The sequence below is a fragment of the Chionomys nivalis genome, chromosome 14 (genome assembly GCF_950005125.1).
Source record: "Chionomys nivalis chromosome 14, mChiNiv1.1, whole genome shotgun sequence".
Classification (NCBI taxonomy): Eukaryota; Metazoa; Chordata; class Mammalia; order Rodentia; family Cricetidae; genus Chionomys; species Chionomys nivalis.
In genome coordinates, this window is record NC_080099.1 from 44,215,248 (window position 1) to 44,239,756 (window position 24,509).

General features: G+C 54.1%; 1 protein-coding gene across 2 annotated transcripts; it reads left to right on the forward strand.

Moving 5' to 3' along the window:
- Positions 1–563: 563 nt before the first annotated feature.
- Pcdh1 (protocadherin 1) lies at positions 564–23,859 on the forward strand. 2 transcript variants are annotated; one of them, XM_057788669.1, is made up of 6 exons: positions 564–759; positions 9,173–10,035; positions 12,836–15,031; positions 20,000–20,219; positions 21,144–21,182; positions 22,650–22,787. In XM_057788669.1, the coding sequence occupies exons 2-5, from the start codon at positions 9,199–9,201 to the stop codon at positions 21,167–21,169; spliced, it is 3,279 nt and encodes a 1,092-aa protein (XP_057644652.1). In that variant the 5' UTR covers positions 564–759; positions 9,173–9,198; the 3' UTR covers positions 21,170–21,182; positions 22,650–22,787. The 2 variants fall into 2 exon arrangements, with proteins under 2 accessions (XP_057644652.1, XP_057644650.1); XM_057788667.1 differs by lacking the exon at positions 21,144–21,182 and having other exon boundaries at positions 22,650–23,859.
- Positions 23,860–24,509: the final 650 nt, after the last annotated feature.

The window sequence follows — 24,509 nt, forward strand, 5'->3', positions numbered from 1 at the left end:
ACCCCCACTGCTGCTCCGTCCGGAGGGGGAGGGGCGGACTTCCCCTGAGCGCAAAGAGAAGGGAGGGCCACTCGGGGTGACCCGGGGGTCTGACTGGGAAGAGGGTGGACCTGGTTGGTCAGCTGCCCAGGGAAGATGTTGGGGGAAGAGCTAGAGGAGACACTTCCCCTGCCTTGACTTCCCAGGAGGCAGAGTGGGGGGTGGGGGGACGGACAGGTGTTTGAGGCAGGAGAGAGCATTTTCGACGGGGTCCTAGATGGACGCTTGGGTGGGATGAGTGTAAGGTGAAGAGCCGAAAAGGAAGCCAGTGCACCCGGCCTTAGGCAGGAGTGTGTGGTGGTGGTGGTGGGGGGGGAGGACAGCGTAAGAGGAGGGGGCACTTGTTTGGGGGCGCGGTGCTCAGGGTCCCCTCCCAGCGGGACCAGAGCGGTCCCGGCTCCACCTCCCGGCCTAAGGGGGGGGGGGGGAGGGCGGGCAGGCCGGGAGGGAGGGGGAGGGAGGGGGCGGGCCGGCTGTGCGCTCCGCTCGCTGCTGGCTCCGCCGCCGCCGCCGCCGCCGCCGCCGCTACCGCCTCACACACTAGCGGAGCGGGAGCGCGGCGCGGACGCGAAGCCGCCTGGCTGCTGCGCCCCACACAGCCTGCCGGAGCCGGAGCCTGAACCGCAGCGCCAGCCCCTGCCGTGTCGAGCCGCAGCCCGCGCCGGGCCCGGCCGCGGCTCACGGACAGCGGGGCGGGCGGCGGGTGCTGCCCCGAGGCGGGTAAGGATCTAGTGGCGGCGGCGGCTCGGGGCCCAGAGCGGCCATGGCCGGCGGGAGCTGAGGGAGGGGCGCTCGGTGGAGCGAGGCGACCGGGGCCCAGCCGGTGTCCAGCGCGCCGGGGCTGAGGTGGGGGCCGTTGGGACACTGAGTGAGGAGGCTGCGGCTGGGGTTCCCTAGTCTCCGAGGTCCACTGCAAGAAGCCGAGGGAAGGGAGGGGGTGCTGAGTTGGACCCCAGCCCCGGCGTCCGCACCCGAGCGCGCTCCAAGCCGCGGGGATGAGAGAGAGAGACTCCACGAGCGCGCGGAATGGAGAGGGTTTGGGGGAAGCGCAAGGCCCTCAGTGGAGCCGGGGGCTGCTGGAGGAGCAGGCGAGCTAGGAACATTATCCAGCACACACACACTTGTTGGGCGATCTGCTCAGCTCACTCAGGCGCTTCCAGCTCGTCGCGGACACCTGGAAGAGTCACAGCACAGACCCAGATACACATACATTCATCCGTACATATATGTGAACACAGACATACCTCCCGCACACCAGCGCCCACTGGGCACAGTCACCAAGCTCAGAATCTGCTTCGGCGCCTGCACAATCAGCAGTAGGGACACACACCCGTGGCCATAGATAACTACAACACAATCGGGTGTGATACTAGGCAGTGCCAGACACACAAACACAACCTCGTGCCTTCCTGTAGGGAGAAGACTGCCTCGGTACCCCAGATGAACGCTCCAAGCCTAGCTCCCTGTACACACTGCTGAAGGAACACACCCTGACAAACGATTGCCCACTCCTTGGCCAGGATATAGGTACACGGCACAGGTCTTCCTTGCCCCCTCTACTGTACCCTCACACACAACCCAGCGTCTCATCACACGCCTTGGTAGCACACACCCTAGCACAGAGGTACCTACGGCAGAGACTCATAAACAGAATCCACTGCTCAGAGCATCTTAGCACTGGTTGTCACACACACACACCTTACACCAACAGTGTCACATTACACTCCGCAGCGCGCTCGCGCACACACACACACACACACACACTCCACTCTCGCTGGTCAGATCCCCTCAGGAGAAGCCTCCAGGTTCTCCTAGAAAGCACCCTGTCACCTCGATCGGGACTTTGTTGTTGTAAATATCCACACAACTGGAGCCCCGGGGCCGGCCAGACCGGCTTCCAGGCGGCACCTCCCCCCCACTTGCACTCCGGGGCCCGACCGGCTGGGTATTCCGAGAACAAGCTGGACAGGGCAGGCCGCGCCATGCCGCCACCCTGGGGCTGTGTGACCCTAGGTCCTAATGCAAAAGGTACATTACTGAAGGAGGTGTTTGAGAGTCCGGGCCGTTTAGCTGAGTTTTCCGGGCCACCTGGGTCCCCAGCACACCTGGGTCCCGCACACCTGGGTGCCCCGCTACAGGGCCCGGTCGCAGGCCTGTCCTGCGTGCTGACAGGGCCCGGGGGCCGGAACGGGAACCGCAGCATGCGCAGAAGAGCTGGTAGGCGAATAGGACTCTTGTCTCTTCCTTCGGCCACTCTCCGGTAGTTCAGGCTTCTGGCCTCAGTTTCCCCAGCAGTAGAGGGCGACTATTCTTTCAACAGGAAAAACGGGTGACGCTGAGGCCACCGCGGACTGAGCGCAGGGCAAGTACCCCGTTTCTGCCGCCGCGAGAGGATCGGTTTTATGAGAATGTCCCCGCCCGGCCAGGCTCGCGGCTTTGTGATTCCGGCGCCGGCTTCCTCCCTGCCCCCTCCCGGCGCCCGCTGTGCTTCTCCCGCCGGCGCCGGCTTGTGGGGGACCTAGGCGAGGCCGGAGATGCGGGAGAGGAGGGATTCCCCGCGGCGGTTCTGGAAGCAAGGGACGCGAGTGGCCGCCTGGCCTAAGAGAGTTCTCCCTGTGCTGCGCCTCACCTAGCCTCACCTTGGGCTCCAGAAGACCAGGCGTCACCCTGGTGGGGGGCGGGGGTGGGGTGACTAGAGCCTTAGGAGTGGCCGCCTTCCCCCCACCACACACACACACACACACACACACACTTGGCGTCCTCTGGGAGAAGGCGCTCGGGCGTGCTGGGTGTGTGCTGTGAGCGCTCGCTCACTGACCGAGATGGTGAGGATGAGGGTTGCCCATGCTGGCTGAGCTTAGGACTTAGGTCCGACCGGAAGGTGCAGGGCTCTTTCCAGCACCTGCTCTCGGTCAGATGCCTGGACAGGGACAGCCCAGAAGGTGGTTGTGGCACCCTTAGAAGAGGTCTGGATGTGTGTGAGAGCGCCTAGATGGTACTTTCTTGAGTGTGTGCGTTGAGGGGAGGGTGTCCGCGGTCGGGTTGAGACCTATACTAACAACTAGGCTAGGGCATCGGATGGGTTTCAGGAGAAAATCTACCAAACCTCCGAAAAGAGCAAGAAACAGAATAGGGGGAACAGGCCTGGATTCTGGTGCAACCTCATCTTGTTGTCTCGCTTCCTTCACCCATCCCTAGTTTCTTCCATATTAGAGGGGAACAACTGTAACGGGGTATCTTGCAGCTCTGGCTACTTCAGCAGAGAGTGCTGGGCAAGAGATGGTGACACCGCCTGGAATGGGGCCTGCATGGGTGGGGAGGAGCTAAGAGGGAGCCCAGGTTCTGATTTGGGGTGAGAGGTATCCCTGCCTGGAACAAAGCTAGTTGGTGTTGCAGAGAGCGGTTTCGTTAAACAATGTTTTGAGCAGATGCCGGTCGTCAGTTGCCCACTGTGGGTGCAGCAGTGGAGCACACACTATCTCTTCTTTCATAGGCTAGCAGATTCGTTTGTTCCTTCTTTGAGCCAGAAAGCACCTACTATGTGACTGGTGGTGGGATAAAACGCTCCGCTGCAGGACTGGGAGGCTTACATATCTAATCTTTCTTGCAATGTAATAGAGCTTAGGTGCATTAGATCTCATTTAGTTCTCCCAAATAACTTCAAGAGGCAGAATTTTTTTTTAAACGTATTAGCTTTATTTATTTAGTTTATCTGTGCGTGCACACCCATTTGGAGGTCAGAGAATGACTTTCAGTCGTTAGTTTTCTCTTTCCACTATGTAGATCTCAGAAATCAAACTGCAAGTCCCCTTATCCACTGAGCCATCTTGCTCACCGGAGAGACAGGATCCCCCCTCCCCCCACACACCATTTAATAATGTGGAAATGGGTTCAGAAAAGTGAATCACTTGGATAAGGTCACACAGCTAGGAAGTGTTAGGGTGAGGGTTTGAACTCAGCAATCTGGTTCAAGAATGCAGGTGCCTGGAAGCCTGCAGAGGCTAATAGAGGGTTCTGGAAGATAGGAAAGGAACCGAGTACTGCTCGCAGTGGGAAGCCTCTGAACAGCTCCACCCCATGCAGCTTCACTTACTTACCCTCCGCCCAGGCTCTCAGATAGTCCCTTTGTCCTTTGGTGTTTCGAGCTTGCTGCACCAGGGGCTGTTGTGTAATGGTGCTGGGGCAGGTGTGTGTGTGTGTGTGTGTGTGTGTGTGTGACTGAGGGGGTGTCAGAAACTTCAGAGCTGACCTGGTCACTGCCACAGTAAAAGCTCTTCTCACAGCATCCAGCAGGAAGTGGACCTTAGTCCCAAAGTGGTGTGCAAATGAAGGTTCCTAGTGAACCCTCACCCGCTCTCAGCTCTCATAACTTCTCAGATGTTGACACAGATGAAGCTTCTTTCGACCTTTTGGGACTCTTGTCCCCTCGTCCCTCACTCCTAAAGCTTTGATGGGCTTTTATTGATGCTGTTTTGTGGTCTGTTTGTTGTTGTTGTTTTCTTTCTTTCTTCTTGGCTCCTCAGTCCTCCTGGAGGTGGGTCGCTGTGCTTTTCTCTCCTTAGGCTCTGTCTTGTCAGGATCATGGGCACCCATGTCACTGGGTGGAGAGGCACCCTTGCCTAGGATAGCCTCTGCAGATAAGGCAGCTTCAAAGGCTGCCGCCTGAGACTAATGACTCCCAACACCAACTGCCTGGGACAAAGTTCAGCAATGTTGGGGGTAGGGATGTGGAAAGGCCACTTTACTGCTTCTTCCAGCTCCTTCCTGGCAGGCCACATGACTCTCTCCACAACTGTAAATGGCTGGGAGGCTTGGGTTCCCTCCTGGCTAGGCCAGATTGGCAATCTAGGGTTGGATGAGAAGTAATAAATGTGATAAATACCATATTTCAGCCTCACGCGTCTGTTGATTCTTTTCCCAAATCCGGTCTTTAAGAGGAGATCCTGCCTGTTCATAACTGCTTCTGTGACCCAGACTGTTTTACATATTTTTGAGTCTTAGAACATCAGTGATGGGGTGGGGGAGCAGATGGTGGTGCACACCTTTAATCTCTGCACTTTGGAGAAAGGCAGAGGCTGATGGATCTTTGAGGTCAGCCTGGTCCACAGAGTGAGTTCCAGGATAACCACCGAAAAATTCCTGCCTCAAAACCCAAAAAAGATTTGGGGAGGGTGCTATAATAAATTAGTAATATCCATTTCAAATGATTAAATGTTTAGCAATACACTAGTAGAACCTTAGTTTTTTGGGATGGTGGTAGCAAAGGTGGTGATGCTATAGTTTGCAGGGCTTAAGCTCCTTTTCAACTCCCTGAAACTACTTTCTCCCAAGGTTGTTTTCCAAGACCTTTGCATCACAGTTGCCTAGGGGGTTTCTTCAGGTCCCACCTCCAAATCAAAATTCCTAAGGGTAGGGCCAGATAATCCTTATTTTGGTAGAACTCTTCAAGTACCTAACCCCTCTTTAACACCCTTTTGGGGCCACCCTCCCTCTAGACCCATCTCCATCCCCATAACTTTCTTGGGTTGTGCCTTACCGTGTGGTAAGCCCTTCATGACTGCTGGTGACTGCTGCTGACTGGAAGGGAAGCAACCTCTTACAGGGAGGTGGGGCTGGGAGGCCCAAGGGGTTTGTGTTTCAGGTTGTGATTCCCCAAAGAGGATAAAAGTCCCAAGTGAAAGGCTTAATATTTAGCTATCAAAGTGGCCATGAATCAAAATCACCCTGACTTTGTCAGACTATAGACCCTTCGATTTGTTGCCAAATTTTGTGGGCAGACATTTTCCTAGAAAAATCCTGCTGGATAACGTTGTACAGTTCTCAAAAGGGATGTGATCCCCAAACATAAAGTCTTCTTGATCTGGTGGTGGGGAGCAAAAGTGGGGAAGCTCTCTGGGCAGTTTTGGGTTGGAGCTTGAAGTATGATTGGGTGGGCTCAAATGGGGCACCGTAAAATCCTTCCTTTATAGAGAATAAGCATGTGTGCTTACCTCACGGGCTGAAGAGTGGCCCGGAGGGGCCTGCCTTTGGGGGAGGCTCCCCCAGGGAGGTGAAGTGCTTGAGTTGTGCAAGGAATCTGTACATTTGGTGAACATTTGCTGAGCGTTCCAGCAGAGTAAACTGGAAGTGGAAACTTACACTTTATCCCAGTAGATTCCTAGGGAACTGGCAAATAGGCAAGTGAAAAACCCGTTTACCATACAGCCAAGGCCACCAGGAGTTAAACCCCAGGAATCAAACAAGAGCCGTTTACTTCAGGCCTGCTGTGTGTCTGGTCCAGTGCTGGATGGCACAGCAAACAATTAGAGGGCTGTAACTGTGACTTCAGCTCTCAAGATGCTTGAGTTTAAGGTCGTCTTGGTCTGCATCTTAAATTCTAGGACAGCCTGGGTTACAGTGTATGAGACCCTGCCTCAAGAAATGCTCCCCACTTACAGTCCTGCAGGAAAGATAACCATTAGCCAATTTTCCAAACGGGCCTGAAGCTACCACTGTGCTAAGTGCTTTGAAAGGAAAGACCATTTGTTGAGTGTCTGCATTGCCATAAACATTCAACCGACATTAACTTCAACCCAATAGGAAAGAGATAGTATCGTTTCCATTTGACAGGTGAAGAAACTGAGGCTTTCAATTGTTTACTTCAGGAAATATCCAGCAGGGGCTTGTCTCAAATTATCTGGTCACAACCCAGGATTATCTCCACCCTGCTGCCTTCTATGTGCCAAATGGGTACACAGAAGTAACCCAGCAACCTGCCAGTCACTGAGCTAGAACCCTTGCTACAACAGATGGGCCCAGTCTTTTACTGTTGTGTTCTAGTGCTCAGGACATAGCCTGGTACATTCTGGTTGACTAAAACTTTTGCTGGGTACGTGATCGAGCACTTGCTTTATACCCAGTTTGACCAAGCTACATCAGTCGGGGCAGCGGGGGCAGGAGGGGGGTTGCGTGAGTGAGTATATGAACTCTTGCCTCTTTGGAATATCTGGCGTCTTCCTGGGGAGTCAGAGAACTCAAGAATAGGTGCCCAATACTATAGTTGAACAACAGGGCCGGGCGGTGTCGGGGCAGCCCGGTGATTCATTGCCTTGGGATCGGAGTAGACAATAAGTGGCTGTGAGTTGAAGGAAGGAGAGGTCACTGTGGGCTGAAGAGGCCTAGGAAGGCTTTGTTGGGCTGCGGGTGGTGTCAAAACCCGTCTTCAGTGGGATGGGCATAGTCAGGGTCAGACCTGGGATAGAGATTCTAGAAGAAGGGAAAATGAATGGAACCTGAAACCCTCTTCTCTCCCCACAGAAAATGCTGGGCCAGAAACTTGGGATGTGAATAGACTAAGGGTTTGCTATCATTGTTTAGAGATGTTGGACCAGTGACCGGGACAGTACTGACAGGTCTGATAACATAGGCAGGCAGGCAGCCTCAGAATGGGGTGATGAAAGAGGCAGGCTATTGTGATGGTGGTGTAACTTGTAGTCTAGGGTGTGCACAGCATAGCCCTTCCTGGAAGGATCTGGGACCGGCAGAGAGAGGAGGGTATGGCATACACTGGACCAGTTAGAGATGGGGGAAGGATGAATATGCAGCAGGTTCTGGATGTAGGCGGGATAAGGGTCAAACAAGAGCCAAAGCCAGGTGTGGTAGCGTACATCTGTAATCCCAGCATTCTGGGTTTGTTGTTTTGTTTTGAGACAGTGTTTCAGGTTCCAATTCCAGCATTCCAGAAGCTGAGACAGGAGGAGTTCAAGGCTAGTCTGGGATACCTAGTGAAACTTTGTCTTTAAAAAAAAGAAGTCTGGGAAATGTAGCGCAGTAGTAGACTATTTATCTAACATGTGCAATGCCCTGTGCTCAATTCTCAGCATAGGGCCGGGGTGGGGGTGGGGGCGTATAAAGAAGCAAGCAAGCAAGCAAGCAAGCAAGCAAGCAAACCAGGAGGCAGCAGACACAGTGAACCAGTGAAGGCTGATGGTGTCATTGCAGCTCTGTCCAGTTAGACCTGCTGGGCTCTCTGTTGCTAAGGACAAGCCAGGGCAGCTCCCAGTGTCAACTTGAGGGTCAGTCAGTCCTAATCCCAATTATGACCTCTACTCCTTTCTCCTACACACCTGCCAATGGCAACAGGCAGCAAGGAGTATGAGAACTGTGTGTGTGTATGTGTGTGTGTGTGCGCGCGTATGCGCATGCAGTGCTTTGAGATATATTTGTGGGGAAGTGAGGGAGGGCTAACACCTACTCAACTTTAACGGTTTTTTTTTAATTCTATTTATTTATTTGTGTGGGGGGGAGGGAAAATGCATGTCACAGAATGTGGGTAGAGGTCAGAGGATCGTTTACAAGGGTCAGTTCTCTCCTCCTGATGTAGGTCCCAGGGACTGAACTCAGGTCATCAGGCTCGGCAGCAGGCACCTTTACCCACTGAGCCATCTCATTGGCCCTGCTGCTAGCCATTTTCAGTGGTGGGAGTGGGGAACATTGGACACTGGATGCTGTTTGTCAAAAAAAAGGAGGATTTGGGATGTAATAATAACTCATACACATAGCTTATTTGGCACCTCAGAAGAAAGGGGAAAAAAATACTCTTCCCCTCTTCCTCTAGCTAACACGAGTGGAAAGTGTAGGATAATACTAACTCTCAGGGTCTGGGGGACCTGAGGGGTGAGCACGTGTTGCTTTTGTGTGGCAGATGTGGGGAGGAGTGCTCCAGCAGGAGGTGTCCCAGGCCTAACCCTTCCACTTGGTTTTGCTCCCTATCTCAGTATCAGGGTAATTACCATGGGTGACTAAGGCAGGATGCTGGTGAGAAGGAGGTGTTGTGCAAAGCAGAGAGCTGAAAGCCGGGTGGGGGGGGCGGTACCCAGGGAACGTCAGCTGGGTAAGGGCGTGCCATGGGCAGGAGCTGCTGTAGACCTGGCTGTCGTCTTACCAATTTCTCCAGCTGGGTCAGATGCAGCTGCTACACCCCACTGTGGGTGAGGCTCTGGGTTCTGGAATCACATATCTGGGCTGAGGTTGACTCTCTCTGTGGGAGGATGGTGAAGCAGTGGGAGAGGGAGAGTGGGGGATTGGCTCTGTCAGCCTTTTGGGTCAACTTCCTCTTCCTACCTGACGGCCTCTACTTTGTGTCTTCTTGTAGTTCTCCTGATCCTGGAGCCTGCCGGGATGGGGCCTCTGAGGCCCAGCCCTGGGCCCCAGGGGCAGCGGTTGCTGCTGCCTCCCTTATTGCTGGCACTACTGTTCCTATTGGCTCCATCTGCAGGCCATACCACCCAGGTAGTATACAAGGTGCCAGAAGAACAGCCGCCCAACACTCTCATTGGGAGCCTTGCCGCTGACTACGGTTTTCCAGACGTGGGTCATCTGTACAAACTAGAGGTAGGTGCTCCATACCTTCGAGTGGACGGCAAGACTGGCGACATTTTCACCACAGAGACCTCCATTGACCGAGAGGGACTCCGTGAATGCCAGAACCAGATCCCTGGGAACCCCTGTATCCTGGAGTTTGAGGTGTCTATCACAGACCTCGTGCAGAATGGCAGCCCCCGGCTGCTAGAGGGACAGATAGAGGTGCAGGATATCAATGACAACACACCCAACTTTGCCTCGCCGGTTATCACCCTGGCCATCCCTGAGAACACCAACATCGGCTCGCTCTTCCCCATCCCACTGGCCACAGACCGTGATGCTGGCCCCAATGGCGTAGCATCCTATGAGCTGCAGGCTGGGCCTGAGGCCCAGGAGCTATTTGGACTTCAGGTGGCTGAGGACCAGGAAGAGAAGCAGCCACAGCTCATTGTCATGGGCAACCTAGACCGTGAACGTTGGGACTCCTATGACCTCACCATCAAGGTACAGGATGGCGGGAGTCCTCCACGAGCCAGCAGTGCCCTGCTGCGTGTCACTGTGCTTGATACAAATGACAATGCTCCCAAGTTCGAGCGGCCATCCTACGAAGCCGAGCTGTCTGAGAATAGCCCCATTGGCCACTCTGTCATCCAGGTGAGAAGCTTCCTCCACCTTTAGAAATGGGACCTACCAAAACCGGGTGGGAGGTTTCTTCACTTAGGGGGGTAAAAGAGAAAAGCCAGAATGTTTTGGGAAGCTCCCTTCTCCCCAGCCCCAGCCAAAGGAGAACTGATCATCACCTTCCTCTCCTCCATCTGAACAAGTGACAGTGACATAGCATCTAAATAACATCATACCTCCCCATTAGACTCAGGGATTACCTTCTCTTAGCCTGGGCTGGATCTAGTAACTCCCCTTTTACCCTGTAGACCCTCTGTCGTTAGAGTAGCTTCCCACCCAGGGGTAGGTCCCTTTAGTTAGGTGAGAGTTTGCTTTGGTTGGAGACACGGCCTCATCGTGCCCCTTCTCAACAAAATCACAAGATTGTGTCAGACAGGAGGGTCCTTGATTTGGACGAATCACACTGGATTGTTTGTACATTTGCCTTCTTCCCCAGACATGGGTACCAGGGTTTGTGGCGTCTAAGACAGCTGTGGGGGGGGTCATCCACCATGAAATTTCTCACCACCCTTCTTCATGGGAACTGCCCCAGGGGCTGGGCAGCAGCTTGGTAGGGCTGGGGCCTGGGAAGGAACGGAGAAGCGTCCCTGCAGACAGGTGGGTGTATCTCCCGCTGTCATCTCAGCCCTGGCCTCCTGCCAGCCTCATCCTCTTTCTCCTTCACCATGGGCTGAAGCTATCTCTGTCCATGTTGTAAGCTAGCTAAAGAGAGCTCAGCTGGCCTGGACACCGTTACCCAACCCGAGAGACCCTTGGTTCTGGGTCCTGGAGCTGGGGTGAGTGGGTGGCAGGTTTTATCTCTTCTGGAGACTGGCGGACTAGAATAAAGAAATGAGGCTGAGAAAGAAGAATAGAAAGACAGCCGTTTGGGATGGTGAATAATAATAGCCCAGGTGCCAGGCACTGCTCTAAGTGCACGATGTGTATTATATAATCTAATCCTTATAGTACAAGGTAAGTAAGCATTATCCCCATTTTACAGACGGGAAGCTGAGCCCACAGAGATTTCTTAATTTGCCTGAGGTCAGAGCCCACCTTAGCTCATGTCCTACAGTCTTGTTACACATACTCTCAGTGAGATGACACAGGACACAGAGGGTCCTTAGAGGTCGGCAGTACCTAAAAGTGGCAGAGGGAGAACCGAGCAAGGGTAGAAAGCGAGAAGTCACAGACAGAAACAAAGATGGGGGTTGGGGGGAAGGGGATAGCTAAGAAGTGAGCTGGCCACTCTAGAGACAGGGAGGACATAGGAGCATAGCCATAGAGCTGGTGGCAGGCAGACTGGGGTGTGAAGGGACACCAGGATAACTGGGAGCCCTTGTCCTGGAGTCTCCTCTGCAGAAAGCCTTGACAGCTATGGGCAGAGCTTCCCTTCCTAGGGGGACAGAAGTCCAGCTGTTGCATGAGGGCCTCTAGGTATAGTGCTCAGTACTGCATAATTGGATTTCTTAGAAACAGATGCATGGGAAAATGAATGAATGAATGATTGACAGGCAGATCAAAAGAAAAGGGGAATTATTTAAGAATCACTTGCTGTGTTCTAGGTAGCATTAGGTGTTTCTTTATATTATCCCATTTAACCTTTACCATAATCTTATGAAGCAAGTTCTATTATTCATCCCCATTTTATACATTTGTAGAGCGAGGCTTGGGAAGAATAAATAATTGGCCCAAGGACACATAATTAATTGGAAAGCAGTAGAACAGGGATTTGAACCCAAGACTTTGGTTTTGTTCCCTAGAGACTGCCAAGGTATGCCTACCATTCCTTTCTACCCTCTGCCCCTCAGACAGACAGACAGACAGACAGACAGACACACACACACACACACACACACACGCTCTATTATATTCTGTTTGGCTGTAAATACTTTCAACCCCTCATAGCCATCCCCACCTGGCTTCTGTTGCCCCATTACCACCCATGTTTGTATAGACTTGGTCCCAGTGTAGGGCGGCATTGGCGTGGGAGGGCGTGCCCACTGCAAAGGGACAGGCAGTTCATTGTTTGGTGCTGGAAGCCCAGCCCGCTGCCAGCAGGCTCTGTGGCCTGCACAAACCCCTCCCTTCTGGCCCCAGGCTCAGGCCGGATTCCTCACACTGGTGCCTTGCCAGCAACAGACAACAGTCAAGGAGCTGCAGAAACAGGTTCCCCCAGTTTGACAGCAGTGGCTGGGTTGGGCCTGCTGGGCTCTTTCTGACCCGTATCTCTATCTGGCTGCTTTCAATAGAAATCCCCTCACCTGGGGCCTCTGGTTGGGCATGGGGGTCTCCACTGATGCATGCACACACATGAACAAACACACCTTCTCGCACTCAAATATCACGGCTTACAGTCACATACTTCTGTGTATGTGACATGCCTGCATACAAGGTATGCACATAAGTGCATGCATGGCCACTATCTCTACAGCTCAAACACTTTCTCATCTCTTCAGAAGGTGGTGGGGGTTGGGGGGTGGGAGAGCAGTTTGCTCAGTGATGGTTGGCTAGCTCTGTGTTTAGGTGGACTGGTGCAAAGCAAGAGTGGAATATAATTCTGCCTGGTCCTAGGGATCCAGTGTCACTAGGAAGGGTTTGCAAGCTACAATCTGGGTTCTTTAGGAAAATAGGTTAGCAGTGTCTACCAGGGTGTCAGGCCTAGGGGAAAGACTGTAGAGTGCTGCTTTTGGAAAGGGTGCTGAGTTCGCTTCATTGAGTCTGGTGTGCTTGTGGGAAAGGACATTAGCAACACATGCACCTTAACTTACTAACCTGTCCCTGTTCCCTGCAGGTGAAAGCCAATGACTCGGACCAAGGTGCCAATGCCGACATTGAGTATACCTTCCACCAGGCGCCTGAAGTTGTCAAGCGTCTTTTGCGACTAGACAGAAACACTGGACTTATCACCGTTCAGGGTCCTGTGGACCGTGAGGATCTAAGCACTCTGCGCTTCTCAGTGCTCGCCAGGGACCGAGGTGCCACCCCGAAGAGTGCCCGTGCCCAGGTAGTCGTGACTGTGAAAGACATGAACGACAATGCCCCCACCATTGAGATCCGAGGCATAGGGCTGGTGACTCACCAAGATGGGATGGCTAACATCTCAGAGGATGTGGCGGAGGAGACTGCTGTGGCCTTGGTGCAGGTATCTGACCGAGATGAAGGAGAGAATGCAGCGGTCACCTGTGTCGTAGCAGGGGATGTGCCCTTCCAGCTGCGCCAGGCCAGTGAGACAGGCAGTGACAGCAAGAAAAAGTACTTTCTGCAGACCACCACCCCTCTTGACTATGAGAAAGTCAAAGACTATACCATTGAGATCGTGGCCGTGGACTCCGGCAACCCCCCACTCTCTAGCACCAACTCCCTCAAGGTCCAGGTGGTAGATGTCAATGACAATGCCCCTGTCTTCACCCAGAGCATCACTGAAGTCGCCTTCCCAGAAAACAACAAGCCTGGGGAAGTGGTGGCCGAGGTCACTGCCAGTGACGCTGACTCCGGCTCTAACGCAGAGCTGGTGTATTCTCTGGAACCCGAGCCAGCTGCCCAGGGCCTCTTCACTATCTCACCTGAGAACGGAGAGATCCGGGTGAAGACGTCGCTGGATCGGGAACAGAGAGACAGCTATGAGTTGAAGGTGGTGGCGGCTGACCGGGGCAGTCCCAGCCTTCAGGGTACAGCCACGGTCCTTGTCAACGTGCTGGACTGCAATGACAATGACCCCAAGTTTATGCTGAGTGGCTACAACTTCTCAGTGATGGAGAACATGCCCGCACTGAGTCCAGTGGGCATGGTGACTGTCATTGATGGAGACAAGGGGGAGAATGCCCGGGTACAGCTCTCGGTAGAGCAGGACAACGGTGACTTTGTTATCCAGAACGGCACAGGCACCATCTTATCCAGCTTGAGCTTCGACAGGGAGCAACAGAGTACCTATACCTTCCAGCTGAAGGCTGTAGATGGTGGTGTCCCACCTCGCTCAGCATACGTCGGTGTCACCATCAATGTGTTGGACGAGAATGACAATGCACCCTTTATCACCGCCCCCTCCAACACGTCTCACCGACTGCTGACCCCGCAGACGCGGCTTGGTGAGACAGTCAGTCAGGTGACGGCGGAGGACATTGACTCTGGTGTCAATGCTGAACTGACCTATAGCATCGCTGGTGGCAACCCTTATGGACTCTTCCAGATTGGATCGCATTCAGGCGCCATCACCCTGGAGAAGGAGATTGAACGGCGCCACCATGGGTTACACCGCCTAGTGGTGAAGGTCAGTGACCGGGGCAAGCCCCCACGCTATGGCACAGCCTTGGTCCACCTTTACGTCAACGAGACCTTAGCCAACCGCACATTGCTAGAGACCCTCCTTGTCCATAGCCTGGACACACCACTGGACATCGACATCGCTGGGGACCCAGAGTACGAGCGTTCCAAGCAGCGTGGCAACATTCTCTTTGGTGTCGTGGCCGGAGTGGTAGCCGTGGCCCTACTCATCGCCCTGGCAGTGCTTGTGCGCTACTGCCGGCAGCGGGAGGCCAAGAGTGGCTATCAGGCTGGCAAGAAGGAGACTAAGGACCTGTATGCTCCCAAGCCCAGCAGCAAAGCGGCTAAGGGAAGCAAGAACAAAGGGAAGAAGAGCAAGTCCCCGAAGCCCGTGAAGCCAGTGGAGGACGAGGATGAGGCTGGGCTGCAAAAGTCCCTCAAGTTCAACCTGATGAGCGACGCCCCTGGGGACAGTCCCCGAATCCACCTGCCCCTCAACTACCCACCAGGCAGCCCCGACTTAGGTCGCCATTACCGCTCCAACTCCCCACTGCCTTCCATCCAGCTACAACCCCAGTCACCCTCGGCCTCCAAGAAGCACCAGGTGGTGCAGGACCTACCGCCTGCAAACACTTTTGTGGGCACCGGGGACACCACGTCCACGGGCTCCGAGCAGTACTCCGACTACAGCTATCGCACCAACCCCCCCAAATACCCCAGCAAGCAGGTAGGCCAGCCCTTTCGGCTTAGCACACCCCAGCCCCCACCCCACCCCTACCGTGGGGCCATCTGGACCGAGGTGTGGGAGTAGTGAAGCAGATGTGTCTTGCCTGCCATGATCAACTAGATCATGTGGGAACATCCTGAGCTAGCTGTGGGAGGTGGGGATACTGATCCAGGGTACTGAGGCCTCACTAAGGACCCTGCTGCCTTACTCAGATATGAAGGGTTAGGCTGAGTGGAAACGGATGGGGGAGGGGTCTCTGTAGTGTCTTCCCTGCTCCTCCCCACAAGGGAGAGAAGTCTGTGACTTCTTGTCAGATCCCAGGATGCTGTACTTGCTACTGGGTCATTCAGGTGGAGCCGATGATGGGCAGGTGAGCAGGTTTGGAGACAGAAGGGAACAGGGTAAAGTGGGAGACTATTCCAAACCTGGGTCTCCCTCGGAGATCAGCTATACAGGTGCTCCTTTGGAGGGGACACAGAAGACCTAGAATCTGGGTGGGGACTCTGCTGGGGAGGGAGGAACCTCCCCATTTGTGCCTTCTGTATGTATTGTGTATTAACTTCTTCCTCATCCCCAGGCTCTGGGGGCTGGCCCCGCACCCCCTACCCCAGCCCTATTCACATGGCCCTGATAATAAAGTTCTCTATTTTTGGAGTTTTGGTTTCTTATTTTTCCGGAACTGAGAGAAGCAGCGAGAGAGACTGGAAGCAGCTTTGTTCTCAAGTCCTGCCTCCATTTCCCCATGTCTACCCTTTATCCCTCCCTACTCCCTAGGCCTGCCTACTTTACTCCAGCCCTATCTTAGTATATCATCTCCTGCCCACCCCCACACCCGTTTCCATGTCTGGAGAAAGTTCCAGCCTTCAAATGGGGGAGTATGCTAGCACGCTCCCTCACCCCATGTCTGTGGGGCCTTCTCCCTGGCATGAGACTCCTCACCAAGAAAGGGTGGGAGGGGAGGCTCTGCCTCCTAGTCCAAGTCAGTGTTTTCCCATCTGCCTTAATGGAATAGCTTCTGAGAACACCTGTGTGGGGTGGCAGCCAGCCTCCTGCCTCAGGTGAAGCCAGAGAACCTTTTGATTACACCATCTACCTTCCCTCAGGGCAAGCTCTTCCCCCAAGTCCCTTTCCCAGACTCTACAGCACACCAACACTCAGCAATTAGCTGGTCCTGCCCTGTGTCTCCCCATCATCACCAGCCTGGGCTCAGAGAGGGAAGGTCCTGGGAGAGGCCAGGGGCTTCTCCCAGGCTCAGAGATCCACTTTACACCCTCCTGCTTGGGTGAGCCATTGTCATAGGATGAGGTGTCCCAGTTCTGCCTCCTGCCCAAGGCCACCTCCTTCCCCTTCCTTCAGCTCCTTACTCTAGCCAGGACTGCCAGCTAGCTCTCTTTCTCTCTCTCTCCCTCCGTCTCTCACTTCTTGCTCTCCTGGGTCTGCCCTGCCTCTGGTTATGCCTGAGGGAAGTTAAGGTGTGGGTGAGGGGCCTCTGGTCCTGAGGAAGTCTCTGAGGCCAGAGGCAACCATCTCCATGGTGACCGAAGAGCCTTGAGACACTCCCAGGAGGTTCAAGGCGCCAGCTCTCTTCTGGGTTCTATCTATAAACTCCCAAAAGCCCTGGGGTACCCCCAAAGTGAAAATCATCTGAAGAGTTTTGGAGGAGCGGAATATAGGGAGGTCATATCTAGTTACAACTTCTTTCTTCTGAGAAGTTAGCTGTCAGGTGACCTCCAGAAACTTCTGGCCTCACACTCTTTCTCTTCCATTTCTGCCTTGTAACCATTGCTTCTTCCATTCCTTAGTTCATTGATCCTCTTTTTTTCTCTCAAGGTCTGAGGGATTGTCCCTCACTGGGCTTCAGTCCAGCCAACCCATCCATGGAACCACACTGAATATCTCCTCCCAACATCTGAGTCTAACCAAACCTTTCATTGTCATCACCAGAGCACATAGACCAAGTTCCTACTGCATGCTCAGTGTGGTATTCGACTTTGATAGAAAAATGGTGTCAAGTGAGAAGGACCATAGGCAGCTTTTCCTTATGTGTACTTTTTAAACTTTCTTTGGGGTAGAGGATCTCACTATGTTGCTTTGAGTGGCCTGGAGCTTGCTATTTAGACCTGAGTGGTCTTGAATTCAGAGAGATCCACTATCTCTGCCTTCCTAGTGCTGGAAGTAACTCATGTGCCACCACGTCTGACTCCGTGAAACTTTTATTACTGCTGTTCTTTCCCATTTTGGGAGGCCTGGCTAGGTGCAAGGTAGCCTGTGTGAGTTCACTCGGTGCTCATGACTGTGTGACACAGGTCAGTTTATTATAGTCATTTCATAGAAGTGAGAACTAGCAGTTGGCGGAGTCAGAAATGAAGCATAAAGCATCAGGGAATCTGGTTTCCAGACTCTGCCATTATCTACTATACAATTAAAAGCTGATTCCATGATTAAGTTAGTGAGAGACTAGCTATCACATCCTATAAAAAGTTCTGCAAAACCCTGTCACAAAAGGTGAACTTGTTAAACTTGTATAACTGAGTTTTCCACATTTGTTTGACTATAGTGCCTCCTCCTATTTTAGGACATAATATGGGGGGAATAGGAATGAGCTGGGAGGAGACTAGGAACCCAGAGCTAGCTTGTGATGGGTAGGATTAGAGCAGAATCCTTGCCTAGGGTCACTGTGTGTGCAGCTCTTGAAGCAGATGGGCATGACCCAGTTGGAAACTGGGAGAGGGCAGAAAGGGAGCGATCTGGTTGGAGTGGAGGCTGTAGGAGAGAGTACAGTGAGCCGGGAAGAACTATACATTGAAGAGAGCTAGGATGCCTTGCTAAACATCCCTCAAGAGGAAAAGTCCCACACATCCCAGTTTTGCAGATGAACTGACTTTTAGAAAGGGCATTGGCTTTGCCTAGCCTGTATAGAGCCCTAGCTCTATTCCTATTTGGGCTAGAGGTGGGGGAACTGGAGCACTAAGGTTTGGACTAAGGATGGCAGTGAGGATGACGAAGACAGGTGGGTGGATCTGGCTGAAGTAAGGGCCAACGATATTCACGATCCTAATCGATAGGACATAGGGGTGGGTTTGAGGGAGATATCAGCTTTCTCAGCGCTGGTGATGGGCTAGTGATGAGCTCACTGCTTATGTGAAAGGCGATCAATGAGAAATAATTTGATTTCAGACATGTTGGATCTGGAGGGTCGGTATGGGTAGCCCGTGAAATACTCAGCAAGTACTCAGGACTAAAGATTGAGTGATTTTGGGACCTGATCTTTTAAGATTTGACAGACGTGCAGAAGCAGTTAAGGTTGAGTAGAACCACCCAACGTAGGGGTAAGCCCAAGGGACTTGTCCACATGCAGGACTGAAGCCCCTGATAACCAGGTTCTTCAGGGAAGAAGGAGAAGCACCAATAACCAGGCTGCCTTATGTCTTTGAGGACCATCCTGGAGCCTGTTTATCCCATTACCAGGTGGACCTCTCTCCTTTATAACCTCCTAGCTCCAAAGGTGTAGATCAGCTCTGGAGACCTTGTTTCATTACTCAGACCTTGCATTATTTGGAACTGAATCGGTCCCTGCAAAGGTGGGGAGGTAAGCATTGGACTGTCCTACCAGAACCAAAGTTCCTTGTCCTGATACCCCTACCCTTGACCTCAGACATCAATAGGAGGTTGCAGAAGGGGTGGGGAGTAGGCTTACAACCCGAGATCACCTCTCTTGACTATTTCCTTGACCTTTTATGAAAGGGCCACAGAGCTGAGACATAGTGCTTCTGTCTTGGAGGATTAAGAGTGTCTTGATTCCTCAACAGAACCTGGGCCTTTGATGCTCCTCTGGCCTCCAGGGATCCAGGATCTGTGCCCTCCACAACTCTTAATTTCTGGTTGGCAGGAAAACCAGTGGAGGTCCCAGGTGGGTGGCTTGATGGTTGTGCCAAGTGCCAGGCTGAGGTTGCCAGGTTCCTGGTCTGATCATTAACCCATGGCAGGCAGACAGGATTGCTGGCAGGAAACAGCCCGTCGCTGTTCCATTCTTCCAATGCCAGTACCCAGTCTAAACTCAAGTCTGGTTTCACCAAGCAGGGCGTCCCTCCTCGAGCTCCTTTCTGTTTCCTAGAGAGGACTCCGTCACGTGTTCCGCCACACTGGGTCTTGTCCTCTGCAGCCCCTTCCCTGACAAGGAGTACTGAAGGGTCTATTTATGTTCTCTGACACCACATGTTTGACTTACCAAGTTCCCTCTCCTCCTTCCATCCCCTCCCACACTCGGGCCTCCATAAAGGGATTTGTAGAGGGCTGGGGCCTGAGTAGGAGGGGCTCTTGGAAGCCTCAGCACTGCAAACTTGGTCTGAGGAGCAAGATGCGAAAGGTTGGTACCCCTTTGGATGGAGGCAATGGGAAGTTGCAGAGCAGTGAGACAGGAGAGGAGCCCAAGCCTGGAAGGTACAGTTAGACTGATAGCGGACTGTTCTCTGTGGAAGAGCTGAGTGGGAGAGAGGAGTCCTCTGCTTCCAGGAAGCTGTTTCAGAAGCTTGAGGCTGTGCTGGTGTTTAGAGGCCAGGCTGGCATTTGGAGTTGGCTGAGACTGTGCTGTTCTGCTCTCGGGCTCTACTCTACTGCAACTGACTCTGTCCTGAAAGACAACGGGAGGCCATGCCTGCATCGGGAAGCTGTGCTGGCACAGGGTTAGGGTGGTCATGGCAGTCTGGGGCTATAATAACAGTGGGGCCTATGCTGTGTTGGGACTTTCAGCGTGTGAACTTGGCTGTACTAGGAGCGAGCGAGCCTCGAAGTAAGAGGCCTCTCTACTAGTGTCTATGCTTTCTGGGGCCTATGCTGTACTAAAGGGGCTGGGCCTCTTCTTGGCTGTTGCTGAGGTCTGGGAGGCTCTTGTTGTGTTTGGGATCGGTGTGGTGCTGGGCCCCATGGAGGAAGCTAGCCAGCCACGAATAATACCCTCTCTCCCTGCAGTTACCTCACCGCCGTGTCACCTTCTCGGCCACCAGTCAGGCCCAGGAGCTGCAGGACCCATCACAGCACAGTTATTATGACAGTGGCCTGGAAGAGTCTGAAACACCATCTAGCAAGTCATCCTCAGGGCCCCGACTTGGTCCCCTGGCCCTACCTGAGGACCACTATGAGCGCACCACCCCTGACGGCAGCATAGGTGAAATGGAGCACCCCGAGAACGGTGAGGAGCGTCCGCATGTCTGAGGCATTCTAGGAGGGAGTAGAAGTTCAAGAGAGACGGTGATGCTTTAGAATGGTCCTCCATGTCTTGAGTTCCGTTTGTGTGTGAGCGCCGTACTTTCAGATCTATCTACTCATTGGCTCCTCACATTCTCTGACCTGAGAACGTTATGGTACCCACTTTACAGTGGGGAAAACTGAGACTCAGAGAGGTCCTGCAACTTGTCCAAAATTACACCTCTGGAAAGTGACAAACCCGGAAGGGATTCATATCTATGTCTGACTCTGGGGTCTTTGGGGTCAGCATTGCCTTACACTGACTTCCTGAGGACAGGGACCCCTGAGAATGGTGGCCTGGAGGCTCAGATAATGGCGAGGAAACTGGAAGGATGATGGTGGTCCCCAAATGAGTGAGAGGATTTGAGATGAGAGCATGAGGCTCCCAGATGCTATGAAGGACTCAGAGAAGGATGGAATCTCCCCTGTCCCCAGGAGAAGAGTGGGAGAAGGTTTGGCTAAGGAGGAGCTGGGAGGAAGTCTGGAAGGGGTGGGCCTCTCTAGGAGTTTGAAGGGAGGAGCTGGAGCAGAGGTGAGTATGGGAGTGGATGGTGAGGTACCTTGTGAGTCTGCCTGTGCTGCCCGGGATGTGTGTGTGAGAGGGTATTCATGGCACCCTGTGGAGGAGAATCTGAAGGAGCCAATCCTTGGGATAGAAAGACTGACTTAGAGCTGTCCTTAGGCCTCACACTTCTTAATCCAAAGTCTCCCTCCTCCCCAAAGATGAAAAGTACCAGTCTTCGGCCCTGAGTCATAGGGCCCTGTCTAACCTCCCCGGCCCTGGGCCCAGAGCACCCTCTGCCCCCTCCCCTGCCATTCCCTGCCTGCGTGATCTCATGCCAGTCTCGTCCTTTTTGTGCCCGCGCAGAGCCGGCTGGCCGGAGCAGGCCCTGAGGCAGAGTGCCAGGTAGGTGGGAGCTGCTCTGGGGTCTGGGGTCTATGGGACTCGCCCCAGCACCCAGCCCCGCCCACCCAGTGCTCTGTGCCGTATTGGGTCCCCCAACCGTGAACTAAAGAGCTTTGGTGCTTTGAGGGTTAATAACAAAACTATCCCCTCCTCACCTTACTCTGGCAGGAGGCCAAGCTAGAGTGGGTGGTGCTGGGGGAGCCCCTGCCCCAGGCAGATCTTCTCAGTCACGTCCCTGAGGGGGGTCACCGCCTGGTGCTGTCCCTGAGTGAGGGCGGCCCAGGGGCAGCTGTGACAGGAAGTGCTCATGGCCCAGCCGTTCCCATGGAGACTCTGGCTGCCCAGCAACCACACTGGCTACTGCTGATGTCAGGCGGCCAACTCCTGTTCCCGTGGGTGTTCTGGGCAGGGAGCTGGGGGCAAGGCCAGGGTGGTGGCTGGTGAGGGGCTGGTGTGAGGTGGGCAGGGGCTGCATGTGTGCGCTTGTGTGTGTGTGCTTATGCGTGAACATCCCACATAGAAGCTCATCCCCTCCCCTTGGCTTTAATGTAAGGCATTGCTGTGCTGGTGTGGGGTGGGGTTCTAAGGAAGCGGGAGCATGTAAGGCTTGAAGGGACTCGGAAGGAAGGTACGTTCTGTCTTTGTCTGAGGACCGAAGTGTCCAATGGCGTAGATTTGTATAACCATGACTCTGTATGTGTGGGGGGAGGGGCCTCTAAATCAGGATGGGATTTCCTCAACCCTCTCTGAGGGTGGAATTCCATGATTGAACCTGTCTGGAGACAGGTGACGGTTTGTAGACGAGCTGTTTGTGCACCTGTCTGAGGGCAGATCTGGTGGGTGTGTGAGGAGTGCTAGAGGGTAGATGAAGCTGGAAGAGCAGCACCTATTTAAGGAGCACGCGTGTGTGTGTGTGTGTGTGTGTGAAAGAGATTGTGTGTGTGCGAGTGTTGTGTGTGAAAGTGTGTGTTTGTGTGAGTGTGTGTGAGAATGTGTGTGTGAGAGAGAATGTGTATGTTTGTGTGTGTTTGAGTGTGTGTATGTGAGAGAGAGCATGAGCGTGTGTGAGAGTGTGTGTGAGTGTGTGTATGAGAGAATGTGTGTGAGTATGTGTGTGTATGAGAGTGTGTGTGAGTATGTGTGTGTATGAGAGAGTGTGTGTGAGTATGTGTGTGTATGAGAGAGTGTGTGTGAGTATGTGTGTGTATGAGAGAGTGTGTGTGAGTATGTGTGTGTATGAAAGAGAGAGAGAGTGTGTGTGTGTGTGTGTGACTGACCTAGAGAGCAGCAGTACAGTGGGTCACAGGTAGATAAGGGAGTCTGTGCTTGCCTGAATGGTGTGTCTTGCTCTGTGGGCAAGAGAAACTGCACCTCAGTACAGAAGCCGAATGTATATGATAATGGGAGACCACGGAGCAAAGGTTTTCGCAGCTACCATCTCCAATGGCTGTCCTTGCTTTCCTACAGACCTCCGCCCTTTGCCCGACGTCGCCATGACGGGCACTTGTACCCGGGAGTGCAGCGAGTTTGGTCATTCTGACACATGCTGGATGCCTGGCCAGTCGTCTCCCAGCCGCCGGACCAAGAGCAGCGCCCTCAAACTCTCCACCTTCGTGCCTTACCAGGACCGAGGAGGGCAGGAGCCTGCGGGCGCCGGCAGCCCCAGCCCCCCGGAAGACCGGAACACCAAAACGGCCCCCGTGCGCCTCCTGCCCTCCTACAGTGCCTTCTCCCACAGTAGCCATGACTCCTGCAAGGACTCGGCCACCTTGGAGGAAATTCCCCTGACCCAGACCTCGGACTTCCCACCCACAGCCACACCGGCATCTGCCCAGACCGCCGCCAAGCGTGAGATCTACCTGTGAGCCCCCTTCTGGCCGGCGGCCACCCCTCCCCCAGTCGCCGGCCAGCTCCCAAATGGGTCTATTCCAGGGCCCCACTCAATCCCTCCAGCGTGGACTCTGTGGCCAGGTCCCGTTCCGCGGGAGAACTGGCTTCAAGACCACGTTGGCCCTTGCCCCCATGCAGGGTCCAGGTCCTTCCCCCGATTCCTACCCCTTAGCTCCAAGGAGCCCCTTCTTCCCCGTCTATGGGGCTCCTCCACCCAGCGGATGCCCATGGGCTCCTCTGCAATGACTGGGCTCCCTTCCATCTACTTCCAGGGAGTACCCCTTTGCTTTGGGCAGATGGTGGAGTCGAGTCAGCAGCACACTTTAACTCGTTGTTTCCTTCGCGGCTGACCAGGGCAGTGTAGCCTTGCAGCATTGTAAACTGGGGTACTTACTCCCTGGGAATGCTCAGAGGAAACTCTCCACCACCGGGGGCTCTCTGAAGGGCTGTTGTTACCAAAGGTGGGGTGGGGATTGGGGTGAGAGCGCTGCGAAGGCCTTCTTCCAGTACTGCTCCTGGGCTGGCCCACCTGCCTACAGGCTCATGTCTGTTCCCGTCTGGGCACCCCCTTCCCTGCTGGTCTTGCGGTGTCTGTATATAAGGACCTTGGAATGATGTTCCCATTTCTGCCTGATTTGCAACTTTTCTCGTTGATGTTGTGTTGTCTTGGGGGGCCCCTCTGGGGGGACCTGCCCTGTGCCCCTCCTCCCTGCCGCAGTGCCCCCCCAGGCCTCTATTGTTCCATGTTGTAAATACCCCTGGGGCCGTGGTGGGATGGGGGTGCAGGCCAGGGAAACAAATGGTGGGTGGGGGGTGGGGACAGGGGTAACATTTGCCTATCAGCAGAGCTGGGCTTTTATTTAATTTTTTTTTAAAAAAAATACAAATCTCTATTTTTTTGGAACTGTTGCGCTGTGCCCTGGGGGGTGGGGAAATCCCCTCTCAGACTGGCCTCCCACACCCAGACAGATGAGCATCACAGAGGGGCCCTGAGGCTGTGGGGGGCAGCTGGACAGGGATGGGATGACTGTGCCTCTGGCCTGGTTGGGTGAGTTGGGAGCAGGAGAGTTTGCTCAGGGGGCGGCTGGTTTGCTGCCTCCTGTATGGAGGAACCGCACCTTGCCTCCTCCCTGCCCCCCAACCCCCGCCATGACTGACCCATCAGCCTGTAAAACCACCATTGCCTTGATCTCAGGGGGTGGGAGGGCTGCCTCAGGGCACCCTGGGCTCCAGGCCCCTTCTTCCAGTTGGGCTTCCCTTCACCAGGGTCAGGGGTCCCATGGGGGAGGGGGTGGGGAGGTTAGGGGGCAGAGAAGCCCAGTCAGCCATGATGAGGTGGGGGTTTTCTTCACCTCAGGGGGCCAAGGTGTGAAGGGTATTCTGCAGAGCCCCCGTCTCCCACTGTGGCCATCTCAAAGCCTCAGCCTCTCTTCCTTC

What these genes read in the sequence shown, in the direction of transcription:
- Pcdh1 (XM_057788667.1), top strand. Translation starts at nt 9,199, where the DNA reads ATGGGGCCTCTGAGGCCCAGCCCTGGGCCCCAGGGGCAGCGGTTGCTG. An exon ending in CCAAATACCCCAGCAAGCAG is followed by an intron (nt 15,032 to 19,999) that starts GTAGGCCAGCCC and finishes CTCTCCCTGCAG; the next exon opens with TTACCTCACCGCCGTGTCAC. An exon ending in AATGGAGCACCCCGAGAACG is followed by an intron (nt 20,220 to 22,649) that starts GTGAGGAGCGTC and finishes GCTTTCCTACAG; the next exon opens with ACCTCCGCCCTTTGCCCGAC.